Raw genomic sequence first — 27,742 nt, forward strand, 5'->3', positions numbered from 1 at the left:
GACCCAAATCTCTGGATTTTCATGCTGAGCAACTGAGCAGCAAAAGGGTCATTAAATGGCAATAGCCAGGGCTTCACTATCCAGAAAATCACCGGGCCATGCAGGGAAAGCCCAGAGCTCCATATCTCATACTTTGAATGGGCTGCATGACTTTAACCCTCAAACTGTGTACGGTGATTTGACAGGCAACACAGCCGAAATAAAGTCGCAGAGAATCAGTGTGGAAAGCGTATCCCACAGGTTTCTAAACACACCGTTACAGCCCTTCCCCAGCCAGGACCCAGGTTCAAGCAATAGATGTGACTACAGCCATACAACCCAGCATCACTGAAATACTCCTTGTTTTGTTCTCTCTTCAGGCAAAAAGCACTGGCATCGACAGGCGGAAGAAGTGTTCAAGCAGCATGCGACTGGTTGGTATGAAGTAATAAATGTTAAAAAGAGTGAAAGAAATGAGTGCATTAAATGTTTAAGATTTTAGCCATTAGAACGTGGACCATTTAAGCAGCAGCATTATCTGAAAAGCACTATCAGAATCAGTGAGGCATTGTTTAAGTGCTGTAAATAAGCAATCCAGAAACAAGCCTTGTCTGAGAGAGTCTGTGATCTCGAGTAATGGCAAAAAAAGGTGAGAGAGAGGAACCCACTCCAGCACCTACACAGAAAACTGAGAGCTGCTTTTTCAAAGATGTTGAGCAATTTCTAGTGCTCTCCTCCCTGTGTTTTGTACACCGAAAGCCAGAGAGGCAGAAGCAGTGACCCAGGTTAGATCTTCAGAGTCCCAATCTGAAACTAAAACCCAATTTTCTGTATTACTCAGCAGTGGTAATAGGCTGCAAGCGAGAGAGTGCACCGCTCCCCCTGACCTGCCGGCGCCGATTTTTTCCATAAAGGAAGAATGAAAGGGAGTCAGGACAGGGGAAGCTGATTGTGCTGGAAAAAAAATGTGCCTTTCTCTGTCAATCTAACACTTGTTTCTCCCTCTCAGGCTGTTCTCCCATGTGGGTGACCCTTTCCTTGATGACACCCTGCCCCGGGAGTACGTCCTCTACCTGCGCCCCACCGGCCCCCTGGCTCAGAAGCTGTCTGAGTTCTGGCAGCAGTCAAAGCAAATCTGTGGGAAGAACAAAGCTCACAACATTTTCCCACATATCACCCTTTGCCAGTTCTTTATGGTAAACCAGAGCTCCTCTTCCCTTCGCCTTTATGCATGCATTCATGAGCAGCCCTTGCCAGGCTACACGCTTCTTTAAGTTGCTGCAGAAGGGTTTGTGCTCAGGATTTCAGAGGGGGTTGTTACCAGAACTGCCTGGTGCCTGGGCTTGCTGAGGAGGTAATTGGTTTTTAATCGGGTTGTTTTCAGGGAAGAGCAGCAGCAGAAAACCAAATTCTCATAATCTCAAGTGAGCGTTAACTTGAGAAGAGACAGCGTGGGGGGTGAGGTTAGGAAGGTTACTTGGGGATAGCTGATCCTGCTTTGAGGGCAAGGGAGAGGCAGATGATTTCTAAACGTACCTTTTTCTATGACCCTGTGCTTTTTCTCACTGCATTACAGCAAAGGTAGACTGTTCACACACACCTACCCAAGCCTTTCCTATCTCTGAGCACACCACAGAGCTAAGCGCAGGCGTTAAGATACAGTTCTCCACCTGAGAAATGCTTGTCCCGTTTCCTTTGCAGTGCGAGGACAGCAAGGTCGATGCTCTCACCGAAGCTCTGCAGGCCACCGTGATGCGGTGGAAATGCAAATTCCCTGCCCCTCTGCCTTTGGAGCTCTACACGTCCTCGAACTTCATTGGGCTTTTTGTCAAGGAAGAAAGTGCTGAGGTGCTCAAGAAGTTTGCTGCAGACTTTGCTGCAGAGGCTGCTTCTAAAGCAGGTGAGTGACTCTGCTGGCAGCTGCAGAGAGCACACGGCTCGGGCATTTTCAGAAAGCAGAGTTGTGATGGCACGAACAAACGAAGCCCCTGAAGCCAGTGTCTGATTTTTAAAAGTGGCCTGAAGGCAAAGAGCCCGAGAGGAACACCCCACCAGCTGCTTTGGGTTTCAGTGCTTTTTCAGTTGAAAGATCACCTCACACTTAGCCTCAAGTGTTATCTCCTGAAAGGGAAGTTGACATTTGGTGGTTCCTTAACCTTTCAGATAGATGCTCTGCCCGCAAGGCTGAGCATTTCCTGCTCCACTCGCTACCAAAAGCCACTGCCACAAAACTTTCCTCAGCCACGTAAAGGCTGTGTTTGGTTTTTTGCCACATTTCTGAGACTCTGTGAGAAGACCCCAGGTGCCCTGGCAGCCTGGGAATGAACCTTTTTAAATCTCAGTACTGGCACAGCTGGCTCTGTTGTCTGGTCCTCTACTGCTTCTGGAGGGGGAACCCCTCAGGAGCCGGGAGGGGGGGGAATAAGCAGAGCACCCCGTGCTCTGATGGTCTCCACTGCTGAGCGGGCTCTCTGGGTGTCCTCCGATTGCCTCCAAACTTGGAAGTCAGAGCAGCATCAGAGCACTGTGACAGCTCCCTGACTAATCCTCCCACCCTCCGTCACCATAGCACTCAGCCTGGACCAGTCACAACACAACCGGTTTGGTCCTTCATTATCGCAGGCTTATCCTGCAGTTTAAGTGCATCCAGACACGGCAACTTCTGAGCTGCCCTGGGCTGTTTCCACACCAGACAGGCACCCCACAAGGCCAGGCAGAACAGCTATGAGTCCCTGCCCCATGTTCAGAGGAAAAGATACACACGTCACAGGTTCATCACACCTCTGAAATGTGTTGCTTTCACCTGACGGTGACCTAGAACTTTCCTTCCCTTTAGAAGAGGCAGGAAATGGCTGTTATCTTTACAAATGCACGTTTTGGAAGGCAGCAACATACACACACATGTATTAGGCAGGTCCAAGGACTGCTGCAGCTGTGTGAGAGCAATGCAAATGTTCCCCTGCAAACCAACACAGTCAGAAGGGGCAGCTCTTACCCCAAAAACACCGAGCCAGAAGAAGGAAGCATCAGTGGCTTCCAGCAAACTCCTGCCCCCGTGACTGGGGGAGAAAGAGCCAAACTGGCTGTGAAAGAACTAAACCGGTTCGTTCTTAGGGGAAGCCGATTGCTGCATTGCAGTCCACAGCTTGGTCAAGTTATCACATTAAAGTCTCTGGGGCTTTTTCAGAGATCCAGAGCATATTTTTCTTGCTGATCAAAAAAAAGGACAGATGAACTTGCAAAGCTTCTCCTGGCTGGCACATGGAGCCAAGTCTCTGAATAGCTGCAATTTGGGCTGAATAATCAGTCAAATTTAATTGCAATTTTTGGTTGAATAAGCAAGAATAAATTACATGCAAACAACGTATCCTATGATTTCCAGATCTACTGGAAGAGTCCCAATATTTCACATACTTCCACCTTTCTGCTTCCTGGAATCTGTTTCTAATCCAGGTTCTTTTTCTGCAGGATCATTTTGAATCATTATCACATCAATGTCTGTTTCCACAATTTTGGAATACCTCCCCCTCAGTGGGTAAACTGGTAATCCCACTAACATCCAGGGAAAAGATTTCATCAGCCTGCATGAACCTGTAAATTCCATGCATTTGTAATTGCTACCATAGGAGAGAGAACAAAGCAGGGAGAGTAAAAATCCTGCTTAACTTGCTGATTTTGGAGATCCTCAGGTGCTAAGAAAGACTAAAAGTGTCTCTTTTTTTGGCAGAAGACCCAGTGGGTTCAAAATTACAATAACTGTTATCACACCATCCAGAAACCTGTATGTTTCTGAATGCAAAGGAGTTTGGGCAGTTTGGCAGGGATGCCTGGTCTACCACCCTGGTGTGACTCAGGGCTGAATCAGACCACAAATTCCTAATAATCTGATCAAGGTGCACCATATATATGGAGCTCACATCTATATATATGGAGCTCACATCTGTCTTCCCCAAAGCCATCTCAGAAAGTGCCTTATGATTTGTTCCACTCGAGCTGTCTTTAAAAGTTGGGCTCCCAGCCGCTGTTCAGAGGCGATAGACACTCTCACACCTTCAAAAAGCTGCTTATCTTCAGTCACTTGTTAACTGCCATCTTCTCGCTGCAGATGTTCACGTGGAGCCCCACAAGAAGCAGCTCCACGTGACGCTGGCCTATCACTTCCACACCAGCCACCTGCCCACGCTGGAGAAGTTAGCGCAGAACATCGACGTCAAGCTGGGCTGCGACTGGGTCGCTGCGATATTCTCCCGAGACATACGCTTCGTCAACCACGAGGTAAACTTTTGGAGCTTGTTTCAGCCCAAAAATTAAAAAAAAAGAGAGATCTAGCAGAGTCACAGGGTGGTTTAGCTGCATTTGCAGCTTGAGAGTGCTCACAAGCTGCCAGCTGAATGAGGACTCCCATGGCCCCTGCTGAGAGCTGCACTGGTACACAGTGCAGACTATACAGACATTGAGGAATTTGCCTCAGGTCCCACAAGGACACCCAGAACATAGATCTCCCACATCCAGTCTTCTTAACAAACAGACCATCTTGCCTTTTTTTTTTTGCTTTGTACTCATACTGTCTAGACTTGCCATTTCACCCACCTCATTTCTTGCTGCTTGTGGGAACCATGTCCTGCTGGATTAATTCATTCTAGCAATGACTCTCCTCTCAGCTCAAAGTAAGCTTGTCATATCTCTCAAGAACCAGGCCAGTATATTCACCTGACTGCTATCCATTTCTCTGTGCAGACTTGACATTATTATTAATCACAGCATTTAGTTTCAGCACGTAAGAAACATTTACCCTCATGGCCCATATACTTCAATTACTCATATGGATTCTAGAACTGCAGTTCTAAGTGTCTTAACATAGTTTATGTTAATAATAAATGTATTATTTCCATTTCATAGATTGAGATTTCGGGCATAGAGGAACCACACGTGAGATTCATCTCACATTCCTGTAATCATCCCCAAGTCAGACCTAAATCTGAGCCACTTGGCAACTCCCTTTGCACTGAGGCTTGGTGCAGAGAAACAGGCATGTCCAGAAAGGTGCCTGTCTTGGGATGAGATGCATCAACTTCTGGAGGAGGGAACCTCCAGAAGGTGCCTGCTTAGGCTCAGGGAGCTAACTAGATTCCTAAGGCTGGGGTGCTTAACCCCACAGAGTGCATTGTCCAGAGTCAGACACACCAAACCTGTGGCGGAGTGGGAAGAAGTGATTTCAGTCCAGCACAGAATACACCACGGAGTGAACAGATGCCAAAGCTTCTGGAGAGCTGAATTCTCTCCTGCATGGCACTCTGACCCGGCCCAGGCCGTGTCCCCCATGCATGACAGCCTTCTTTTCTATCCAAAAAGTCATCGTGCCCTTTAGAAGCTGCAAGTAGTCAACTCTACCGCTGACTGCAAAGGGAGCTGCTGCTGAAAGTCAGCTCACATCTTTGCATATCTGACTTCAGGCAGCCATGTGTGAAGGTTTTGGCCCTGCGGTATCAGGTGGCAGTGAGTAGTTTCCATCTTCCTTTGAAGATACCACAAATAGTCTAGGAGGATTAGCGAGCAAACAGGCTGACACCATCAGGAGATCAGAGCCGCTCAGCAGATCAGGGGTTTTCTTTGCGTGATGCCATTGCAGAAGTTAGGCTGGGCCGGGGACAATACCACACTTGTTCTCCTTTTAAATGGGAGACTGTTGTAGCCATCTCCAAGAAAAGTTACTGATAGACATTTAATACGTGTGGATTCCTCACGCTCTAGTGAAGAGGAGATTACAGAATTGTACTCACTGATCTTTCATCCACCTTTTAACTTAATCCTGTTCGTGCTAGGAAATACAAAGAAAACAACATGGCAAAATCCCAGTATTTGTCACCTCCTGTGCTTTTTCCTGTGCAGTCTCATTAAGTTTTGGGAGCAGGTTGTCACAGAGTCAAACCTGTTAGCCCCCCTACAGTGCTCTCAAAAGCAACAACAAGTACTGATCTTTCAGACCAAGCACGAGTAGGTAAACCAAAAATGGTCACTAACCACTAGAGCTGTGGAAATTCCAGTTCCCAATAAGAATTCAGTTCCATTTTTAACAGGGCGCTTAGATTTAACCACACGGTCATGTTTTTGCTCACTCTAAAAAATCATCCCCTCCTTTCCCTCCTGGTTATCAAAGATGGAAGAGGAGTAAATACCTAGAAAAGCTTTCCAACAGCAAAGAGTGGGAAGTGGCAGGAATTCCCTGAAGATGCATTATGAGGAAAGCAGTGCACACCTTGCTAAGGTTAAAGGTGTATGGGACAGCTCCTTCTCTCTCTGCTAAAGCTTCCCTTCCATTAATAATCCGTTGATTCATTTGTGCTTCTCTTTCTCCCCCAGACTCTGCAAGTGATCTATCCTTACACCCCCCAGAATGACGATGAGCTGGAGCTGGTCCCAGGGGATTTTATTTTCATGTCCCCAGTGGAACAAACCAGTACGAGTGAGGGCTGGATTTATGGCATTTCCCTTGCAACTGGCTGTTCTGGGCTACTGCCTGAAAATTACATCACGAAGGCGGACGAATGTGGGACCTGGGTGTTTCATGGGTAGGTAAAGCTGCTCGGTCCACTTTCTGTCACTGGGTAAGCGAAGAGGCTCCCAGGGCTGCTAAGAAGGTTGCTTGGGGGAAGTGTACTGGCACACAAAGCCCTTTCTCATAAGGAAAGGAAGAGCAGATGCTATCCTTGTGCATGGGATTAGAGGACGATGTGATTTATTTAGCTAAGATGCTACAGCAACTATTACTCATAGGATTGCTGCTGGTGGTTAACGGAGCCAGAGCAGATGGCTGCTGTGGAGCCACTGCTGTGTAGACACCTCTGTGGTGGGACCAGGATCAGGGAGGTTCGGATTTGAGCATTCATTTGGGAAGCGAGATCTGCTGTGTATAATACCCTGAGAAAAAGGATGTGGGATCAGCAATGTTTCTTAAGATATTTAGCAAAACTTTCAGAAGTGGTTGGTTGCCTGCCTGCTGTGGGCTTCAGTGGTCATGCCTTATGCCTCTTGATTTTGATGGGAATCAGTTAAACAACAATAAAAGACTAGTGCTTGAGGGGTGGATCTGGGCACTCCTGCAAGGCTGCCTGCATCTCTAAGCACCCAGACACCTTTGGCAAATCTGGAGCATAGGGAATATGTGTATGTAAGAGCACAAGATGACAAGGAGAGGAGAGGAGAGAAAAAAAACTGCTGCCCCTCTGCTAAGCACCATGCAGAAGTTTGGTTACAGTCACACCAGGTTAGTTACAAAGGCAGGGGATGGAGATACAGAACAAAACACAGTTTATATGTCAATAATTTATATGTTCAGTGGGCAAATATGGCCTGTGGGGAGAGACTGAGCAGAAAGGGAAAGCATTCACTACCCCATGTCAGCACAGCACAGCCAGAGGAACTGACCTAACTCGGCACTTAGCAGAAACCAATCCAATCCTCAAATCGAACAAAATGCAAAGTGCAAAAAAGGCAAGCAGTCGTCTTCTTTCCTGGTGACTTTTCAGGGTTAACACATGCCATGTGGTGAATGACAGACAGAGAGCAGGCACAGGGCGGTCGTAGCTTGCAGCCTGGCTTCCAGATGTGACAGCCACCGACCACTGCCCTGCCGTAAACCAGCCCAGCTTAGCCCTGAGTCCTCCCCAGCCCAAAAGTCCATCAGGCAGGGACGAGCATAGCAAGATATCACTCGTTTACCCCTCTTGTCACAACCATCTCTTCTTTTTTTGCCTCTCCTCTGAGAAATGAACACCACTGATAAAGGGCTTTCATCCACACGTTAGCCAAACAGAACAAACCTGTCAATACCGAGTATGTCGCTAGCAAACTTCAGTTCACCTTTCATTATGAGGAAGTAAAAGACCTCCAGTAACCACAACTTAAAGAAATGAAAATCAGGACACAGGGACAAAGTCAACCAGAGAGTTTGTATGAAGACAGGACTTAATCCAGCCCCTCCGATCTCCAATCCAGCAAGACCATCCTTTCTTCCTCTAAAATTTGCCAGCCAAAACGGTCTCAAGTCCACTCACACTGCAGCAGCCTGCTCCAGTGGATTCTGCTTTGCTTTTTTTCTTACAGTGCCTGGAAAGGTTTTGAGGCCTAGGGACCAGCATGGGAAAGAATTACTATTGCAGCAGCAACTGAAAGCCAAATGTTTTGTAACTCCAGCACCTCTGCCTCCAGACAAGCCAAGAAAGGAAATGCCCCTTCCCTGATTACCACTAAAGCCTATAAATCATGAATCAGAGCATACAATACGGAGCATTTATCAAAAACATTATTACATACCCGGAAACAAGGGCTCATTTTACACAACGGCTTCCCGCAGGGAATATTCTGTTCCAGAATGTCATTTGGTCAAAACAATATAGCGAGCTAAGGACAAGCCAAGCCACACTGCCGCCCAGGCCACAGTATTCACAGTAGGATCCGTGTGGTAAGAGAAGAGTATCACAGATATCTTCATTTCATAGACATGAAAGTAAGCGTGGCAGTACTCACGGGACTGCAGCAGCATTGCCGTGGTGCAGGAGATGGGATCCAGCTCATGGTGTTGGGACCAAGGGTGCTGCTGAGGAGCAATGCTGTGATCCTGGGGGCTGCCTTCGTGCACACAGCCACGTCTTGTTTCATCACTGCAGAGGGTGAAAAAGAAACAAATAACAGCCATGGAGCATTCCCTTCTAGTCACAAGAGACGGCATTCTTCAAGTGAAGGTCGTGCATTATTGAGATCAGCATGAACATACAGCTCGCTCTGGGCTGCAGCGCCCTGGCTATACCACGCAAGAGACATGACAGGCAAAATGCTACTCTGGGATATTTGATCAAATCTTTAATACAGCAAAATTAGGTTGCCAGTTCCTGCACATTGCACCTGGAAAAGGTCTCCCTGTTGTACTGCTCAAATGAGGCAGAACTGTGGCCTTTGGTTTTTATGGCTAATAATCCAAACAGGGCCTCGAGAGCTCTGCCCGGCACACAGACCTTCCTGGCTAACACTGTACAAACACATACCAAAAAGATGTCCCTGCCCTATAGTAAGGTCTGTATCTCAGCTGCAGACCAACAGGCTGCCATCACTAAGACGAGCTCGATGAGTGGAGCAGCAGGGGAGAACAGGTTTGCCTTCAGGGCAGAGTGACGGTCCATGAAACCAGGTTGTGTCTTGAGAGACTCTGGGTCCAAACCCTTTGGCTGTTTATTAAAAACAGGAATAGCATCACTTCCATTCCCAAACCCCAGGGATCTTCCATACACTTAAACTACCATTTCTTTGCTGGCTGTGGCACATCCCTGCACGATTTCTTATGCCAGGATCTGGACCCGTTAGGGACAGTGAGGAGAAACGTTTGGTTTCTGATCAGTGCTATAGGCTGAAAAATAATTGAAGATAAATTGCTTCGGCACCCCTTGCAACACAACCCAGATCCTAAGTCTGTGTAACCCATTTGTGTCATCCCCGCTACCTTAAAAGCTCCCCAGCAAACTGCTTGCGGGGTATTTTCTAAGTTACGTGCCTGAAAGTTAGTGGGCTCTGAAGCCAAAAGAAGAAACTCTCCACCCTCAGCACACAGAGCCCAGAGGAAGTGGGAAGCCCAGCGAAGGTAGAAGAATGTACTCGCCCCACAGAAGCCACAGAAACCAAGCACACGAGCCCACGGGGCTCTCCGCATACGCACGTAAGGGCACATGGCAGAAGTAAACGCGTTATCTTTCTGTCTGTGGACCCAGCACCACCCAAAGGCTAAAACTTGTCATGGGTCCCTGCACTGCTTTTCCATTACCAGCAAAGCCAGAAATAATCACCTCCTCTGCCCCAAAACGGATAGAAGCGCTGTAGATATTACACACCAGCCTATTTCAGCTCCTCGTGCGATGCCAAAGCTATTCCTTGCCCCTTTAATAAGCCTGAGAAATCAGACTTGGTACAAGTACCAGGGGGAGGAAGAACAGCCCTAATTTTTCAAGCTATATCTGGGGCTCAGTTGGGGTTTTTTTCCTCCCATTCTGCAGCAATGGCTGGTTCATTTTCCCCAGGGATCCCTCTCTAGATAATGATGAGCGATGCAGCAGAGGAGGCTTTTGCCTACGCAGAGCTGAAGACCAGCCCCGTTGGGCCATCACAGAGACCCTTTCTCCGTCCTCTGCTGCAAGCGTCTCCGTTCTGCAAGGCGCCTTCCCTGACTGGGAGGTCATTGGCTCCAGGGACACAGAGCAGTGAGGCAAGGCACCATCCAGAACACAGCAGATGTTGTCTGCCTGCAGTCTCTTTGCCAAACGGAGGAACCACAAGCCTTTAGGAAAAGCTCCCAAACAATGGCCCATGCTTAGAAGATGACTAAGCTGAAATAGTTTCAGTGGTTTCTGTCTTCCAGCACCATCAAGGAGATACCACTGGAAACAGGCTGGTGGCTCTCCTCCAGACACAGCAAGATAGCATGCCTTTGCCTCATCATCATTCACAGCAAATCCCAGCATCTATAAATAGGTGGTAAAGCATCCATGGCCTTTTAATAACGGCTTACAGAGAAAGAAAGTCTCAGAAATGGTGCAGCAGGTCCTGAGGGTAAACGGAAGAGGGGTTAACCAAACAAATCCTTAGCATTCTCCAGGCCAGCATCCTTAAAAGACTGTCATATGGGCAAAGCAGGAAAGGGCTGAAATGGGATGATGGGCTGGAAGCTGCAACCCAGAATTAAAGACAGAGAGCTCAGGGTCAAGAAATTCAGATTGTTGGCATACTGAGATATTCAAGTTTTCAGGTCAGTGAGGACATATCTGTGCTAGCTGCACCCGCACTCCAAGCTGACCACTTAATGCAGTGATAAATGTCTGTTCGTGCTCACTGCTCTGGGCTGAGCCGCCCTGGGCTTGGCACACGCTTCTGGACCAGCCTTTGCCTTATCCTGCCAGCTGGAAGTGTGGTCCGACTGCACTTCTGCCTGCAATATATCACATGCATATACTCTGAGGAAGAGGGTTAGACATAATTTCTCACCCCAGCACCTGGTAATATTTCCCTCAGCTTATCCACAAAGCTCTCCTGCCTGCATTTCACTCCTCCTCAAGATCCACCACCCCTGTTGCGCCTCCGAGTCGTACCGTGTCTAACACAGAGGTACTCGCTGCCCTGACCTCTGATGCTCCCTCTGCGTTTGGGCAGTGCGAGGAGCAGTTCCTTGGAGCAAGCCCAGCCCTTGTTGGTAACTCACCACGAATAAAATCAATACAGTTACAAGAATCGGTAATGCCAGCAGGTCAGGTCAGGTCTGTTCCCACTCCCTTTGCCTGCCAGCACTTCTCTGCACGGCATCTTCACCTGACCGAATAAGCCAGTACCTCAGTCTCATCCTTGCACCCTAATTCCACCAAAATAAGGCACCAACTACAGGACCAACAGTGTGGTATTTTTTTCTTTTTTAAACTGGTGCAAATCATATGATCTCGCAGAAGATCAGTTCTTTGCAAAAATGCAGATGACCTAATTCTGTTCCATTGGTAGAGGCACTTGGTGTTATTTTAACAGCTATGAAACCCCTCTGAGATTTTATCCTAACTAGGTGCTAGTCAGGAAGCAACTTCTGACATATTTAAGGCACTGAAAAATGCAAGCAAAGGCAACTATTTCTGTCAAAGTAAATGACCATATACCTTATCTGACAAAGTCGAGGGGTTTTTTTAATGACTAAGCAAATGTAACCCATACAATGCAAGCAAATTAGCAGAGGTTCACTGCAGCTTCTGTAATTGCCTGTCAGAGTTTACTCCCGAGGGTCCTGGTCAAAGTCCTTGAATGTCTGGGCATGAGAGCTTTATTCAGAGGGACCATCATTAGATAAGCCCCTTGAGGGACAATGGGATCTATTATATCCCTTTGGCTACACTTAATAGGAAGCACTGGTGAGAATAAATTCCCACCGTAGATGGGAAACAGAACAGACAGCTCAGAGAAATATAGAAATAACTACACAGATTGAATACGCCATGTCCCTACCAGGGCATACAAGCTATTTTGTGCACAGGAACCCTGAAAACTGCCCAGCATGAGAGGCAGGGCTGTGCTCCAGCTTTCCACCGAAGCAATAGCTTAAGCTATGAAAATGAGTGAAAACCCTCTGTAGCCACTAGGTTCCAAACTGTGGTCCCTAAGACCATGGTAAGGAATGTGCAGCCGGTCCCTGATGATGTTAGTGAGCATCCTGTGGCTGCGAGGAAAATGTGTCCTGGCATTGTCCATGAGAATATTTGAGGGCTGACAGAGCCTCGCAGCCCGAAGTTTGAGAACTGTTGTTCTGTGTTGTTCTGTTTCTAAGGAAACAGAAAGCCTGCTGAGATGGGATTTCTCTCTTCATATCTGTACATCACCTAGCAAGGTGTTCTCTAGGCAGCACTAAAATAAAAATAACAATGTAATAACATGACAACAGTAATTACTGTCAGTTCCTGAAGGCTACAGAAATGTCCTTCCTGCAGCCTGAGCGCAAAAAGTCCAAAGCATTCCCAAAGTCAACGTCTTTCTGGTTTTGGCAGGTCCTACTCAATTCTGAATACTACGTCTTCCCCATCCCTTCAAGCCTTCACTGACGGAGCTCTGGAAAGAAGGCAGCAGGAAGACCAAGGACCTGGGGACGCGGGGCCACTCACTATCATCTGCCAGAACGTGCAGGTAGGGACACACACACACTGAAACCACACAAAGTTCTGGTAACAAGCTTCCACCAACTGGTTTTCCCCAACAACTTCTCCTCTGGTCTCCTTTCACTGCATGCACTCTAAGTTTCAATCTGCACTTCTCTACAACGTTTTGAATAGCAGGCACAGAAAATATCACTGTCCCCAAACCTCTGGAGCAGGGTCCCATCCTCTGCTCACTGCAGCAGTTTGATACCAGTGTAAATTTACCAGCTTGGGAGTTTCCTGTACCCACATTTGCACTGGGGTAAAGCAAGAGGTGCCTGGTCCTGACTCCCGTTAATAAATCACATCTCAGGAAAACCCCTGCGCTTTCACGAAGGTCAAACATCCTGTCATTTTTCTTCCAGCCCCTGAGAATAACCAGCCAGCCAGGGCCTCAGAAACGCTGCCTGTTTGTCTGCAGACACGGGGAAAGGATGGATGTCGTTTTTGGGAAGTACTGGCTGTCGCAGTGTTTTGATGCCAAAGGTGAGTCAGCTCCCGGGGGTCTCTCAGGCTTAGGTGAAGGAAGGAGAGAAATCTATTAATCTATTAAAAGTCTTCTCAAAAAATGCCAATATCTTGTAGCCAAAATAATCAGGGAAAAGGATGAATTTACAACTACCTTCTTTCTAAATTACATCTGAAGAGCTCTGACATTTTAGCCTCCTAAAAAAGGAGTCACACTCCTGTAAAAGCGTAACATTTGAGGTTTCATTTGTTGTGAGACGGAAACTGTTTTCCGTGGAGGCATTAAATCTGTCCTAGAGATAACTTTAAAAACATCAGCAACGCTCTCTGCTGATTGTGAACTGATGCTTCATTTTCCCAGACACCTGATAGTTTTACAAGGGACAAACTGCTGGACAGCCAGGTCCAGGCAGCGCATGCAAGGTGCAGATGTAGTGGTGAAAGAGGGTAGAAACAGGCATGATGCTCTCTGAGTAACTCCAGCAACTGATTCTGCCCTTTACCTCACAGGAAGGTACATGCGTAGTAACCTGAATATGCCTCACAGCTTACCTCAAAGAAGCGGCGGTTTCAGGGATTACGAGAAGGACGCGCCCATCACCGTGCTGGGCTGTACGCAGGCAAGGCTTGTTGGTAAGTTGTCCTCAGCAGACAAGAGCTTGCCCAGGAAGCTTTGCTGCCTGCCTCCCACACACCCCGCCAGAGAAAGTGCGAGGCAGAAAAAAATGAACTACCAGGATGTAGATGCTTCAAGAACCAAAGTCCCTTCACCTTCCCCAGCAACCTCTGCCTTTCAAAGCAAACCTTGTCTCCTTCAGCTGCAGCAGCTGAAGAAAAGACAAAGCAGAAAATCTAGGACGTGGCATGAAATCAGAGTCATCAGCAGTGCCATTGCAGAGCGTTTGCTACCGCTCTGTGAACGTGCCACGCTGGAAGACGCTGTTATTACCAGTGTTGGGGAGAAACGCAGCAGCGTGACGGTCACCTCATGCAAACTCTGCTTTTTCCGTGACTTTGACAATCTTAAATCTTGATCTGCAGTTTGCTACACCAATATACTTTTATCAGCCTGTCTGGCTTTATGTTTATGTGGCAAAAACAAAAGTTCAAATTATTCCCACCCCCTCTCCATCCCTGTCCCTGACTTCTGAGCCTGTTTGTGCATAGACAGAGAACCGTTTGGTAGTCAAAGAGCACCTACTGAGCACTGTGATTAGGTGAGCCCGGCCCCTTAAAGAGGTGAGCTTCAGAGCGCGGTACTTAGCATCTTCTGAAGTGCAAATCCTTTAGAGTACTTCGTGTTGGTCACATTCAAACTAGGGCAGCTAAAATTATACTTGCTTTTTAAACAAAAATAAATCACTGTACAACAGCAGGATGCTCAGACTCCCGGCCACATGGCACCGTGGTTTGCAATATGCACGCAGCAGAAGGCAAATCTGGGAGCAATCACGGCACACTTCGCCGGTACCATTAAAGGGGTCCGAGCACACAACTGCAGACGTGACCCGGACACCACCGACCTGGCAGTGCAGCCGTCTGCAGGGAAGCGCTCCCCGCTGCAGCGGCACAGCCCCGACCCTGCCCGAGCCGCAGCTCCTCTGCCGACCAAAGCAAACCAGCAGCCACCCGGTGTTAGATGTGCCGCGCCTGCTAAATTACCCCGCTTCTCTCGAGAGATTTATAAATGGTTTGACGTGGTTACAGCCATCATTAAACTTATGAAGCCGAGGTTAATGACCCCTTCTTGCTCCCACTTCTTTGTCCTGCCTCTTCAAATATAACGAAAATATAACTCTTTCTTCCTACATGTCTGTAATGCTGAGCAGATTCCTGTTCTCATTTGGCTCCCTTAGGCATTGCAGGAATATTAATAACCCTAATAGTGGAGTTGATTCTTATCTCATTTTCAGTGATCTTCCACCTGTGTAATGAAATGGTAATTTATACTAGCGAGGAATCAAGCCAATTGAATTAAGTTGGGTTTGAGTTCAGTTGAATCGTTCTGATTTACGGCTTATAAATTAAATGAAATTAAACTCAACACTCTCTGCAATTTTTCTCAGCACACTGTTTGCTTTTTGGCTAAATCTAAAAGAGGCAGAAACTGAGCAAAAGCTGCTGTGATTTTGCATACTGTACCTAGATGCATGTGGAGCAACACACACACAGAAAAATGTACCCTGGTTCCACAGCTGTGCACATCCCCGTGCTGACCACTGTGCTGAAATAAAGATGATGATGATATTTCTCATAACACAAGCGGCTGGGAAGCTGCTTTAGGTCCTTGCTGGATGGCGGATACCCTGCACGCTGCTGTTGCTGTTAGAACGCCATCTGCCTGGTTTTATTCATGGCTGTCGAAACTTGCTTGCAGGTGAAGCCTTGCTAGAAACCAACACCGTTGTAGACTACATCTACAGCTCCCCATCCCTACGGTGTGTACAGACAGCACACAACATCCTGAAAGGTAAGGACCCAGCGGGCAGGAAGGGCTGCGTTCTCTCCACTTCTGCCAAGCAGATAAAAGGGAGCCTGGCATGGGAGACCCAAGTCAATGGTAATTTGCGGTGAGGATCATTTCCATGGGAGTTTACTTCCCATTAGCACGACACTGTCTATAAGGAGCTCTCGACGAGTGCTTAGGCGAGCTGATCCTAACACCAGGTCAGGGCTGGGTTTACTGCTCCCCCTGCAGAAGCCACATGTGCAAAGCTGCAAAGTCTTGCTGCCTTCCTCCCCAGCTGTTTCCACTCATATCTGGTCTCCTCTCTCCCTTTTCCAGGTATGCAACAAGAGAACAACCTGAAGATCCGAATAGAGCCGGGCTTGTTTGAATGGACCAAGTGGGTCTCCGGGAACACACTGCCCGCCTGGATACCCCCTGTGGATTTAGCTGCAGCTACTCTAAGCGTTGATACAACCTACAGGTAGCAGAAAGGGGGCTGAGAGGGTCTTGGATGGCTTTTTGGCTTTGTTTTGAAGAGTAACACTCTGCGGAGTGTTTAAATTTAGGCAGTGACTGGAAGAGCTACTGGGGCTCTCAGAACAGAGCAGGCCTGAGGCTGCTGTGTTGAACATGACCTGAGAATGGCTTATTAGAAACCAAATATCCCAGCTCAGTGGCAGGGCCCAGCTGCATTGCTCATCATGGAGGTTCTCTTTCCAGTGCTCCTTCCATCCTGTGCATCCTTCAGGTGTCCAGGAAACCCTCAAAGTATTTTTGTTCGCTTTAACCCTTTAACATTTAGGAGTTTGGGCTCAGCTAACAGAATTAGTTTTGCCGGCTCATCACGTTCATAGACTGATCTGGATCATGGGCTCATTCACGCCTGCCTTTCCCTTCCCCAAAGGAAAATGCTTGTCTGTATTTCTATTACAATTAATATGGTGATGGGTCTTAACTTTGCAACACCCTGGGGAACGTGTTTACATCTGTCATAAATTCAGGGTCTCCAGTGACATAAAAATCCAGAGGTTTTCTATTCAGAGAGCTAAACCCTAAGCATGTCTCACTTCTCAGTGATTACATCTGAAATGCTTTTAGTGGAAAAAATTGCAGGTTTCTGACTCAAGTTTTCATGGTATTCAACCCAAAAACAGTTGGTGAAAGCACACAAAGCAAACATCTGGTTAAAACACATTTGAATGGCAAATGGATAAGCACCACTGGTCTTTCCTCCCACTTTGCAGAAAAGGGAAACACGAAGATAATTTGCTCAGCTTTCAGGGGCCTTGACAGAGCCGCTCCAAAAATGCGGAGCTGACCCTTCCATAGCTCAGCGTCTTTGCCACCCACCCCTGTGGCTGCACAGCACAGCCCTGGTGCCTGCTCAGCCTCCATATCCCAAATTCACGCCCTTGCTGCCAGCCTCTGCTGCTTTCCTTTTATCCAGCCACATGGCCATACCCCCAGATTCCCAGTATCATTGCCAAAAAACACCATGGGGCTGTTGGGAGCAACCTGCAGCCTGGGTCTGGAGGGAAACTCAAGTTTCCACTGACCCCCCAGTGAAGTATAGCAGCCCTGATGCCCTCCAGGCTGACAGATAAACGCTTTTTACTGTAAGCTGCACAGAGAAAGGCTAAATAAAACCCCACAGAAACAGTCATGTGGCAAAGAATAGACAAGATGATCTCCTTGGGCTTCCTGCTCTCCAATTTATGATTCATTTATACAAGCCAGGCTCAAAGAGCTCCCACAAAGAAGGAAACTCCAGAAAGGTCACACCTCACTGCTGAAACATCTGTATCGCGGTGACTGCTTGCAGAGACAAGCCCTTTCTGTCTTAGTGTGCGCCTGATCACCGGCTGAGCGGTCTCAGATAAAAACAAAGCATTTCTAACTGCGCACAGAGCACACATGCACAGGAGTTCCACCTACGTGGGCCTGGTGACAAATACTTTGTGGCTGTGCTTTTGTGGTTCATGGCATCCCCAGAAACGCTGGTGTTTCCTGGTGTCCCAGTGCACCCGTGTGTTTAAGAACCCTCAAGTGGAATAAGCAGCTAAACATTTAAAAGAAAGGCAAGAAAGGAAATGTAAAGAAAAAAAAAACAACCTATTTATTTCATACCTAATTATACCATCAACCACTTGCGTTGCATCCTCCTGGTCTGCAGCTAAAATTCCAACGCTCTGAGGGTATCTAAATAGAAGTCCATACACTGTATTTATCCCTGAAAGGGTACCACATGGCTAACACCCGGCACAGCAGCTGGCCCACAGGCAAGTCTCTGCTGCAGAAAACACGTGGCTTCTGAGAAGGCCGTAACAAATATTCTCAGCACAGGAAAAGAGCCTGCTCTTGTGTGGTTAGGTGGGGGACTGGGAGACAGCCCTCCTGGTGCTCTCTGTCTCCTCTCACAGTGGTAATTCCTGTAGATATTGCAGATCACTGGCTGGAGGGAAAAGTTAGGTTTTTTCCTTGCACCGTGGCACAAAAAATACAGCCTTCTGCTTCCCATCCGTTGCTTCTCCGTGCACATCAACCTACTCCAGCTAATGCAATTGGCCAGAGTCCCACCAGGCAGTTCACTGAACCGCCCTGGCCCGGGAGGAGGCCGGCTAATTCCAGGCATTTCCCAGCAATGCAGCTTTGCAGATGGCCAGAGCAGCAGTTTGCCTCTGCCCTTCACCAGCGCAGCATGAGCAGCGCAGAGCGCCAGCATCTGCCTCCTCCACGCTCCCTGTTTCTCCCTGTACCTGCTTGGGAGGACGCACACAGATGCTGCCAGCCTCTCCTAGAAGCCGTGGTAGCACAGAGCAGACCTCATTTTGGCAAAGATGGCCTGGGAGGTGGCTTGTCACACTGCTGTGACCACACAGCTCCCGGCCAGCACAGCCGAGCTGTGTGTCCCGGCTGGATTGACACCGTCCTTGTCCCACTGTCCCTTCCTGCTCACCCGCTCCTGCTGGGCACAGATTTTGTTCTCCTGCCACTCACTGGCTTCGTGTGGGTGTGGGTGAGCCCTGAGATCTGCTCATCAAAGGACACGTGCCCAAATAAATGCAAAGTGGCATCGTTATTGCTGCAGGCCATTGCAAAAGTAACATGAGTATAGTCAGCGTGTCCTATGCTGCCTCCGCTAACTGGTCCACGTCAGTGATCATTTTTCCCAGCTAAATGAAATATCTTAGTGCAGGAATAATAAACATCCAGTTCTGAAGTTGAAAAATCATCACAGTGGTCCTGACACGAGATGCAGCTCAGGGGATCTGGGGAATTAGAAGAGTTAAAGCAGCAGATACTTTCAGATGAATCATAACTTGCATTTAAAACTTTATGGCTTCTCCCAATTTACCGCACTTGTTTTTCTGCTCACAGACCTCATATTCCTGTCAGCAAGTTAGTGGTTTCTGAATCTTATGATACGTACATAAGTAGAAGCTACCAAGTAACAAAAGAAATCATCAGTGAATGTAAAGGCAAAGGTAAGTGCTACAGAGCGGGTGAAAAACCAGCCAGGCTTTCTGGGGTGTGAATGCCGATATTCCCAGCCAGCCTTTCCCTCTCCAAGGATATGAATCTCCATATCTGAGCCTCTCATCCCCTCTCTCAAAAACACTGGAAACTCCAGGCTTGACTGTATGTGTCAGAACTGAGTTCAGATATGCTCAGCTTATGAGAAAGGTCCATCAGCTTAAGCAGCAGAAGGATTTTAGGGATCCAAATGAAAGCTACCACTTTCTCCAGGGAATAAATAAGCTGTTTGCATGCTGCTGTCTGTTGCCAGCATCAGATGGAGCATCTTCCATCCCCTATCTGAGGACAGATTTCTCTTCCAAAATATATTACCCATAAAGACCGTAGAACACTTCTAAAAACACAATAGTGAAATTCAAAAATCTCTAGCTTTTATTTTTCATTCAAAATACAGGAATAGGCTGTTTCTGCATTCTGGTGATTTCACTGATTTCTTTTTATTGATCCGTCTCTATATTTTAAGCTTTTATTTTCATAGTTTGCCCACAAACCTCAACAGCACAGTGTGACATCGGCTGTAAAGGATCTTGGAAATGGAAAGCTAAAGCTACTGCTGTGGAAAACCAGCAATTGAAATCAAAGTGCTACTTTTAATCAGAATTAATTTGGGGGTAAAAGAAAAGTCTTTGCTTCACAAGACAGCTGAAATCTTGCTGGAATTCCTGTTTTCTTCAGAAAATCACTTTAAAACTAAGCAGCACTGAGTTAACCGTCATCCTCAGAACTGAGAAACGCTCCAAATATGTTACTAAACCATGCCTTTCCCCCCATACAGACATAGTTTAATGTGGTGGTAGATGATAAACTGAACCCATTTTGATCATTTTAAATGGTCTGCTTGATCTCAGGCACCAGTCCTTAAAGCTGGCTCCATCTCCCTCCTCAGCCATCGTTTCTCACTTTATTCCAGGAAATAACATCCTGATAGTGGCACACGCGTCCTCCCTGGAGGCTTGTACCTGCCAGCTCCAAGGGCTCTCGCCGCAGAACTCCAAGGACTTTGTACAGATGGTCCGAAAGGTAATTACCAGCAAGGAGTAATGGCTGGCTTTACAAAGAGAAAAGGAATTTGCAGTCTGCTTAACCAGGCAGAGGACGCTTTGTTCCTCCCGTTATTGAGTTTCACCCATTTCAGAAGTCAGGAGAGGAAAGCAGATTGGTTTAAGAGGCCTAGCGTAACGTGTCAGGTCGGTAACAGATAGCATGAGATCAGATGCCCACCTGCAAATGTGTTTGGAAGGACTCTGCTTTGTGCTTGTAGATACCGGGGCTGTGCAGAGGCTCCGACAGTGCCCTCCAGTGCCCAAAACAGCCGTACCACAGTCAACAGGGCCCTTCTGCTCTAAAGAGCTCTCAATGGTCAGGGGAAAGGCCTGAAAATTATAATGGGGTCTTCTGCATTCATTCCTTTACCCCCACCCTGGCTAAAGAGCATTGTTCACTGGTAGCCCTGCAGACACTGTCTGGGATATTCATAGCTAAAACTTGATCTGAATTTGGCATCTGTATTTTTCCTCCACAGCTGTGTTTGCCTTCAGGGTTTGGGGCCGTGTCAGCCAACAGGACACCTTTGGTTTGAACTGGCCCATATTTACACTGCGTTACAAGGCTATAATCCGTCTTTGCCGGTGTTTTGCACAAACGGTGGTGCGCACAGTTTGGCTGTCACACCTATGTCCTCCAGTCACAGGTTTTGGGGAAAGGGAAGGAGAGAGGAGACAGTGAAATGCTTCAGCAGCACAGCAGGACTTCAGCCATTAGGGCAGCTCCCTCCTTGCACAGCTCCGTCCCCACTCACTGCTTTTATTTCCATCTCTTCACACAGATTCCATACTTGGGGTTTTGTTCGTGCGAAGAACTGGGAGACACGGGCGTTTGGCAGCTTACGGACCCCCCCATCCTCCCTCTCACACACGGACCAACTGGAGGCTTTAACTGGAGAGAAACCTTACTACAAGAATAGGCGAAGCTACACAGAGCAAGGAAAACCCATGGCCTTTCTAAGCGTTGGAGAATGTCTCTTTCTTTTGTGTATTGACAGTGGAAAAATAGTCATAATATGTTCAGTGGATCACACAGACAGCTGTTCTAGCATATCTCTCACACAGCCACAGTCATGCAAAGATTCTCATATACAAGTAGGCAAATACAAAAGGGAGTGATTTGAAGGAAAACTCTTACAACAGAGGCTGAAGCTCTTGCACCGCAGGGAGTCTCTGTTTAGTCAGTAGCTGGGGTAGATTTTCCCACCTTGACTGGAGCTCTGATAGCCCCAGTAACTTTCACTGCCTTCTGCACCGCAGTAGAAACAACTAGCACTGTGTCCAAGTCGAGCATTCAGGATGCTGGGGTTTTTTTCACTACTGTTTTTGCAAAGCATTAGCAGGCTTGTTCAGGACCCCGTGTTGACACCCCCCTCACTCACATACCCCACTTTCTCAGCACCTTCTATAAAGCGTACCACCACCAGCTGGAAATGAGAGTCCAGCACTGCCTCTGCAGGCTGCATCAGATTATTCCTCTCCTCTGCTGGAGCACTGTGTTAGGGGTTGTGTTGGGCACACATGGATGGAAAGACTGAGCGATGCTGATCCGCATCAGGAGAGAATTCTGAATTTCACCTCAGTTACAGATGAAGTTTGCACATCAAAAGACAGCACCGATGTGAACAAAGACTGGGAGCAGTTTAAGTGGAGATGAAATAAGTCTTATCCAGACAAACCTGAAGGATTTAGAAAGTTTGGGTTCTATTTTTCCTTAATTTAGATTATTGAAGATCACCCTTGTGCACAGACTCAGCCTAAAGTGTTTGTGTCATTTAATTCCCTTCAGAAGTCCTTGGAAAAGGGTTTTCCCTTTTATTCAGAGATTTTGTGCTGGTCATTTACGCAGTGATGGCTTGTGAGCTTTTCTGTCAGCCCTGGTGAGGTTCTGCAGTAAGCAGCTTTCTTTAGGAGGTAATGATGAAATAAAAAAGATGCTGAAATTCAGCCTTTGCTGCCTGCTTTGCTTCCTTTTCCTAAGTGCCATCTGTCATAAAGACAAAGCAGAGCTGAAGAAAACCAGGACATTTAAATTTAGGAGCAACATGCTTTGGTCTGTTGAGATGCTCTTTTATCTGCAGGAGGAAGGGTTGGCTCTTGGCGAGAAGGGGAAGAGAAGGGCTTTCATCTGTAGCTGAAATGTTTGAAATCACAAGAAGTGTCCTCATCCTGCAAGATGCCAGTGCCAGCTGCCTCAGAGGAGAGCACAAAACACACGGCAGTGGGTAGATTACAGTATAAACTGGCTTCACAGCAGGCTACTTCCAGATTAATATTATCTCAAGTCATCTGCCTTGGGTAAAAAAGTTCCTGCAAACATTTGTACAGGTCTCATCAGCGTAGGTTCGCTTTCAGAAGGTACTTAAAAACGTGCTTAAATGGGATGAAAGAGATTTAGGCATGCCCTTCCTTGGTTTGGGCCATAATTCTGAGTATTCCCATACACAGCAACAAAGGCAAGTTCAGAAGTACCAGGAAAGACATCCTGGCAACCTAGGTACCCCTCTTTTGTCCCGCTTTTCCTCCGCAGAAAGTGTCAGTAGCAGTAAACTGCAACCCCTTCTTCCGAAATGCTCCTAAAGGAGGCAGAACGTTCGGCAGTTGCGATGTAACAGATCTTGAGGGGTTTCAGCTCAGCTCCATCTCTGGTTTTACTGAGCTTGCCAGGGAAAGCAGACCAGATTCTGTACAATTTTGAGTCAGCAGAGAGCTCAGCCATAACGATCCATACCGACAGCCCATTACTTACACATTTATGACTATGTAATTCACAGTAGGTCATTCATAAGTGCATTATTTTACCAGGGATGTATACTGAAAAGTCAGGGAGATAACTTATGAGATGACAGAAGAAACTGCTCCCGTGCAGTTACACTGCTGTCACTTTCGTTTTTAACTGTAATTTAACCTATTTTTGGCTGTGTACAGACATTCTGAAGAGCATTTCTGGCTTGTTTTCCTCCGTGCTTACTCATGGCAAATTTGCAAAGAGTTTAAGACTAAATAGATGACAATCACAGCAAAACTGAAGAGGTTACTGATGCATGTGTAATTCTCCAGACCGCTTTTTGTTTCAAGATGTAATCTGAGGCAACAGATATTGCCTGTACAGAACAGTGGAGGCTGCTCAGGTCTTGCTGCGGTTAAGCAACATAACAAGGAGTTTATTGAGACAGAAGCGTGAAACAGAGAGGGAACAAAACCTGAATGCACCATTTGAATATTGTACTAGCTGCTCTTTGCATATAAGTAATATAGAAAAGTGTTCTGTTTGAGAAGGTAGATGTTAAAATACTCTCTTATTTTAAAAAAGTATATTTTTTGATGTTTGGGAAAGTATTTTGACAATTGTAGTCTTGTCTCAAATTAGCTTTTTTCAGGTGTCAAGAATCTCATAAAGAGAAATCTTATTTTCTTGTAGCATTTTGATTTCTCATAGGGGTTTTGTGCCAAGTAGTCTCATGTTGATAAGGCTGATTGGGGGAAAAAGTAAAAACTATGTTCCTTTTAAACTTTTAATTTAAATATTAAGAGTACAAAACAATTGCTGCTTCACTTTCACTCCATTGCTGCTCATTAATGTGTATTTAACATCCCTTCAGTGTTTTGTCCCAGAAGAACATGAGACTTGAGCTATCTAAAGTGCATGCAAGTCTTTTCCTTGCCTTCGCTGTGAGCTGCATCAGATCCCAACAGTTTAATCAGGACACAGGAGGCAAACAGCAGTTCCTAGATTATTCCCTCTTTTCCCAATGTCGTGATTTATTAAGGAATAAAGCTGGAAATCTGTTCAACCAGCATCTTCTACAACTTAAAGGTTGGGCTAGAAAAATACAGGAATCCAAATGCAGAATCAAGTTCTAGCATTACATTTCCCTTACATTGAGCACAGTGGCAGCTACAGCCAAATACCCAAATCCCCTGAGCACGGAGCCAGGTTCTCTGTGAGCACAAATTGACATTATATACTCAAATCAACAGAGCTTTGCTTGTTCATGCAAACTGAGCATCCAGGCTGTAACTTCAGGAAAAAAAAATCCCATATTTCCCTTTTCACTCAGTCTGAACAGCTTCAGAAAGACGTCAGCTGATGGTAGGAGCCTCCTCCTCTCCTCTCGTGGTAGCTTCTAGTGTCAGTGTTATTATGGAAGTGACAATTTACACCACCAAATAAGTGGTTGTTCACAAGAATTCTGCAGGAATTACTTTAGTGAAGGCAATGCAAGCAGTAATTCTGTAAGACAAGGTACAAGGGATGCTAGAGCGCTATTTCCCACCATATTATCTTGCACCTGCAGCCCTGCGCCCCCCAGGCAGCAATAGCTCAGGGACGTGCGTACTGTCACCTTCGTGCACCAACTGCAGCTCTTGGATAAAACATCCGAGGATGGGGAGGGGATTATGTACAAATCTGAGGATGGGGAGGGGATTATGTACAATTCTGAGGATGGGGAGAGGGTTACATACAGCACTGTGACAAACTCAGCCCCTGCGTACTGCACTGGATGTGAGGGGCTGTAAACTTTTCCCTCTGCATCCTGATCCCGAGCCCAGGGAAACGCCAGGAAACATTTCTCATTGCTTCTTCAGTCTAGAGATGAAGCTGGGCAAAGCCTGGTCCTACCACAGGCTGCTTACCCCCATCCGCCTCTACCTGGATGAATTTGGAGGACTCATTTCTGTGCAGGGTTGAGCACTTCCAGTCCTGATTTAAGAAATGCATGCAGACGTAGGGTGAGATTTAGTGTCTGATTATATTAATTTTCATTTCAAAAAGAGGGACACTAGATAGTTGGGTTAGGCTGTAGTCGACTAACCTTCATTTAAACCCAGAGCTGGAAATCAGTTTGCAGTGCTTCACAACTTAAAACATATTGAAATTCCCTAAGAAAACTGTTGTTTAGAAAGGGAGACTTAATAGGTTTGGGTTCTGGGTTTTGTTCTGTTTGTCTGTTGTTTTTTGTTTAAAAAGAGCCGAAGCATTTGAGGTATTATTTGAACCTTAACAGTACATGTGAAGTGATGGTGGTAGCACACATGCTTAAAATGGTGAGTGAATGAATGAAAATAAAGATTTAAGTAGTAAGTGCAATTGGTTGCGTACACTCTAAATCACTACTTACTTCTCACCACTTCCTCAAACACTTGTTCCCTGGGGAATATTCATGAACCATACACGTTACATGACAGAAAGCACACAGCCAGCTCCTTTCTATTACTTCACGTTCAAATGTATTTTCTGAAGTTTCTCTCTGTGGGCATCTCTTAAAACTTGATGTTATCAATGGATACTTCTTTTTTTTTCATTTTAAACCTGTTGTATCATTCTGTTTATTATGTTTTTTTAGTGTGAGCAGACCGTATTTATTTGAGAAAAATGTTCGCTGTTTAAAAAAACCAATAACTGTATTGCCAAAAATAGCTGTAATTACCTGTGACATCTGTATTTTTTTATTTTGGGGGGGGTCGGTTGGTTGTTTTTAATCTCAGTTTCAAGTGCTAACAACTGTTAAAACAACCACTGCATTTTAATTTGCTTATTACATTAAATGGATTTCTCAAAAGTCGGACAAAAACGTCTCGTAGATGATTTAATAACAATGCCACGCACCCACACCTTGCCCTTCCTATTTATATACACCTCTCAAGCACGTTTGACTTTGCTGGAGTCAATTTTCTGACACAGATCTTCAATGAAATGCCTCTTCTGGGAGGTCTGCACAGTTTTGGGGTGCACCCCAGCTGTATTTTCAGTGGCTCCAGCAAGACGTAGGCAGGAAAAACGCCTGCACTGGGACCTTGAACAGAAAGGGCGCCAGGGCTGTTCCTCAGTCTGGGTTGCAGCGCTGCCCTCACCACATCCCGTTCTGGATGCCCACCCGGATGGGGTGCAAGCCTCAGAAGCATCAAGGAGAAAGGGGAATGTGAGCTCCATTTTTCCTCCCTCCGCTAAAGCTGAATTTCATTTATCGGCCAGCAGATGGCACAAAACCACCTCAAGTCTGGTTTTCCTCCACGAGGACGGAGTTTCCCCACTGGGTTGGAGGCAGCTTCAGTGTCTCTACTGCTTGATGGCTTTTTTTCCCGTTATTTTACTGCCAGGCTTAGATGTGCGGAACTGGAAGCACAACTGGGCGGTTGCAGAGAAGTGGCAGAGGAGGATCTGCCAAAGCCTTTTTGGAAATCAGCACACGTGGCTACGAAACACGAAAAGAGGCTCTGCCTACAACAGGCTTGGGTAAATCTTGTGATGTTACTGGACACCATACACCCGGGAGACACAAAAAGCTCTGCTATGCCCCAGGTTGCTCCTGAGATAATCAGACCTGCAAGGGGACACAGGAAACCCAGATTCTGCCACCGGTCCTCTGGGACCTCCCCGGTGTAGTCATCCCTCACGCCGTGCTTCGGCGCTCAGCGAACCTTTCACAACCACCTCACCAATACCCTTCATTCCCTGGAGAGCCACAAACCACACGCAGCAAATCACCTTTCTCTCGCTATTTGTTTTGCCAAGATCCCTGCGAGCAGAGCAAAGCAAACCTCCCGTGCACGCAGCAGCACAAGATGCAGAGCAACACAAGGCTATTTTTCCAGGGTTTTAAACTGCACAGCTGGGTTTTCACAGAATCACAGAATCCCAGACCGTTAGGGATTGGAAGGGACCTCCAAAGCTCATCCAGTCCAATCCCCCTGCCGGAGCAGGAACACCCAGATGAGGTTGCACAGGAAGGCGTCCAGGCGGGGTTTGAATGTCTGCAGAGAAGGAGACTCCACAACCTCTCTGGGCAGCCTGTTCCAGTGCTCTGTCACCCTCACTGAGAAGAAGTTTCTTCTCCAATTGAAGTGGAACCTCCTGTGTTCCAGTTTGTGTCCGCTGCCCCTTGTCCTATCATTGTTTGTCACCGAGAAGAGCCTGGCTCCATCCTCGTGACACTCACCCTTTAAATATTTATAACCATGAATGAGGTCTCCCCTCAGTCTCCTCTTCTGCAAACTAAAGAGCCCCAGCTCCCTCAGCCGCTTCTCATACGGGAGATGCTCCACTCCCTTAATCATCTTTGTAGCCCTAAGCACCCTTGCCTTTTCAAGCACCCTTGCCAATTATTGCACTACGGCAGTGTCCACCAAATATGTTCTGCCTTCCTGGGTGCCTTCCTATTTTGGGGAATTAAATCCTGGGGTGCTCAGTGAGGCTACCCCAGGCCCGTGTTCCTCATAACCTTTACCTGCTTCCCCCCATGCGCATCTCTCCCCCGCAGAGATGCTGAGCAAGACAGAGTTGGAGGGGGTGCAAGGTGAAGTGCCCCCAGTCCTGTCGCCCACCAGCTCCATTTTAGGGACCTGTGAAGTCATTGGTTTCTCAGCAGTCGCCAACACATAGGAAACATGAGACAGGGAGGGAAGAGAGTGGAACAAGAGCGAGAAAGGAAGGGGGCAGAGACCCCAGCAGCCATGAAGTCATGGTAACTCTGCTCCCCCCGTGCTGAAAAGGCAGCGCTGCACAGCGGCCCCAGCAGAGAGAGGAAGTCAGCACAGGCTGCCTGCGCCCACACCGCAGC

The 27,742-nt window shown here is 47.0% G+C and overlaps 1 protein-coding gene across 1 annotated transcript; it reads left to right on the forward strand.

The window, feature by feature from the left end:
- Window positions 1-297: 297 nt before the first annotated feature.
- Window positions 298-21,100, forward strand: UBASH3B (ubiquitin associated and SH3 domain containing B). Its single transcript, XM_010187885.1, is given in 13 exon segments — window positions 298-413; window positions 989-1,175; window positions 1,681-1,879; window positions 4,085-4,254; window positions 6,340-6,548; window positions 12,537-12,672; window positions 13,049-13,169; window positions 13,662-13,784; window positions 15,529-15,621; window positions 15,937-16,081; window positions 18,979-19,085; window positions 20,048-20,157; window positions 20,963-21,100. Coding segments are annotated over 13 exon segments (1,854 nt in total).
- Window positions 21,101-27,742: the final 6,642 nt, after the last annotated feature.

The sequence above is a fragment of the Mesitornis unicolor genome, unplaced genomic scaffold (assembly GCF_000695765.1).
Source record: "Mesitornis unicolor isolate BGI_N332 unplaced genomic scaffold, ASM69576v1 scaffold22987, whole genome shotgun sequence".
In the NCBI taxonomy this organism is placed as follows: domain Eukaryota; kingdom Metazoa; phylum Chordata; class Aves; order Mesitornithiformes; family Mesitornithidae; genus Mesitornis; species Mesitornis unicolor.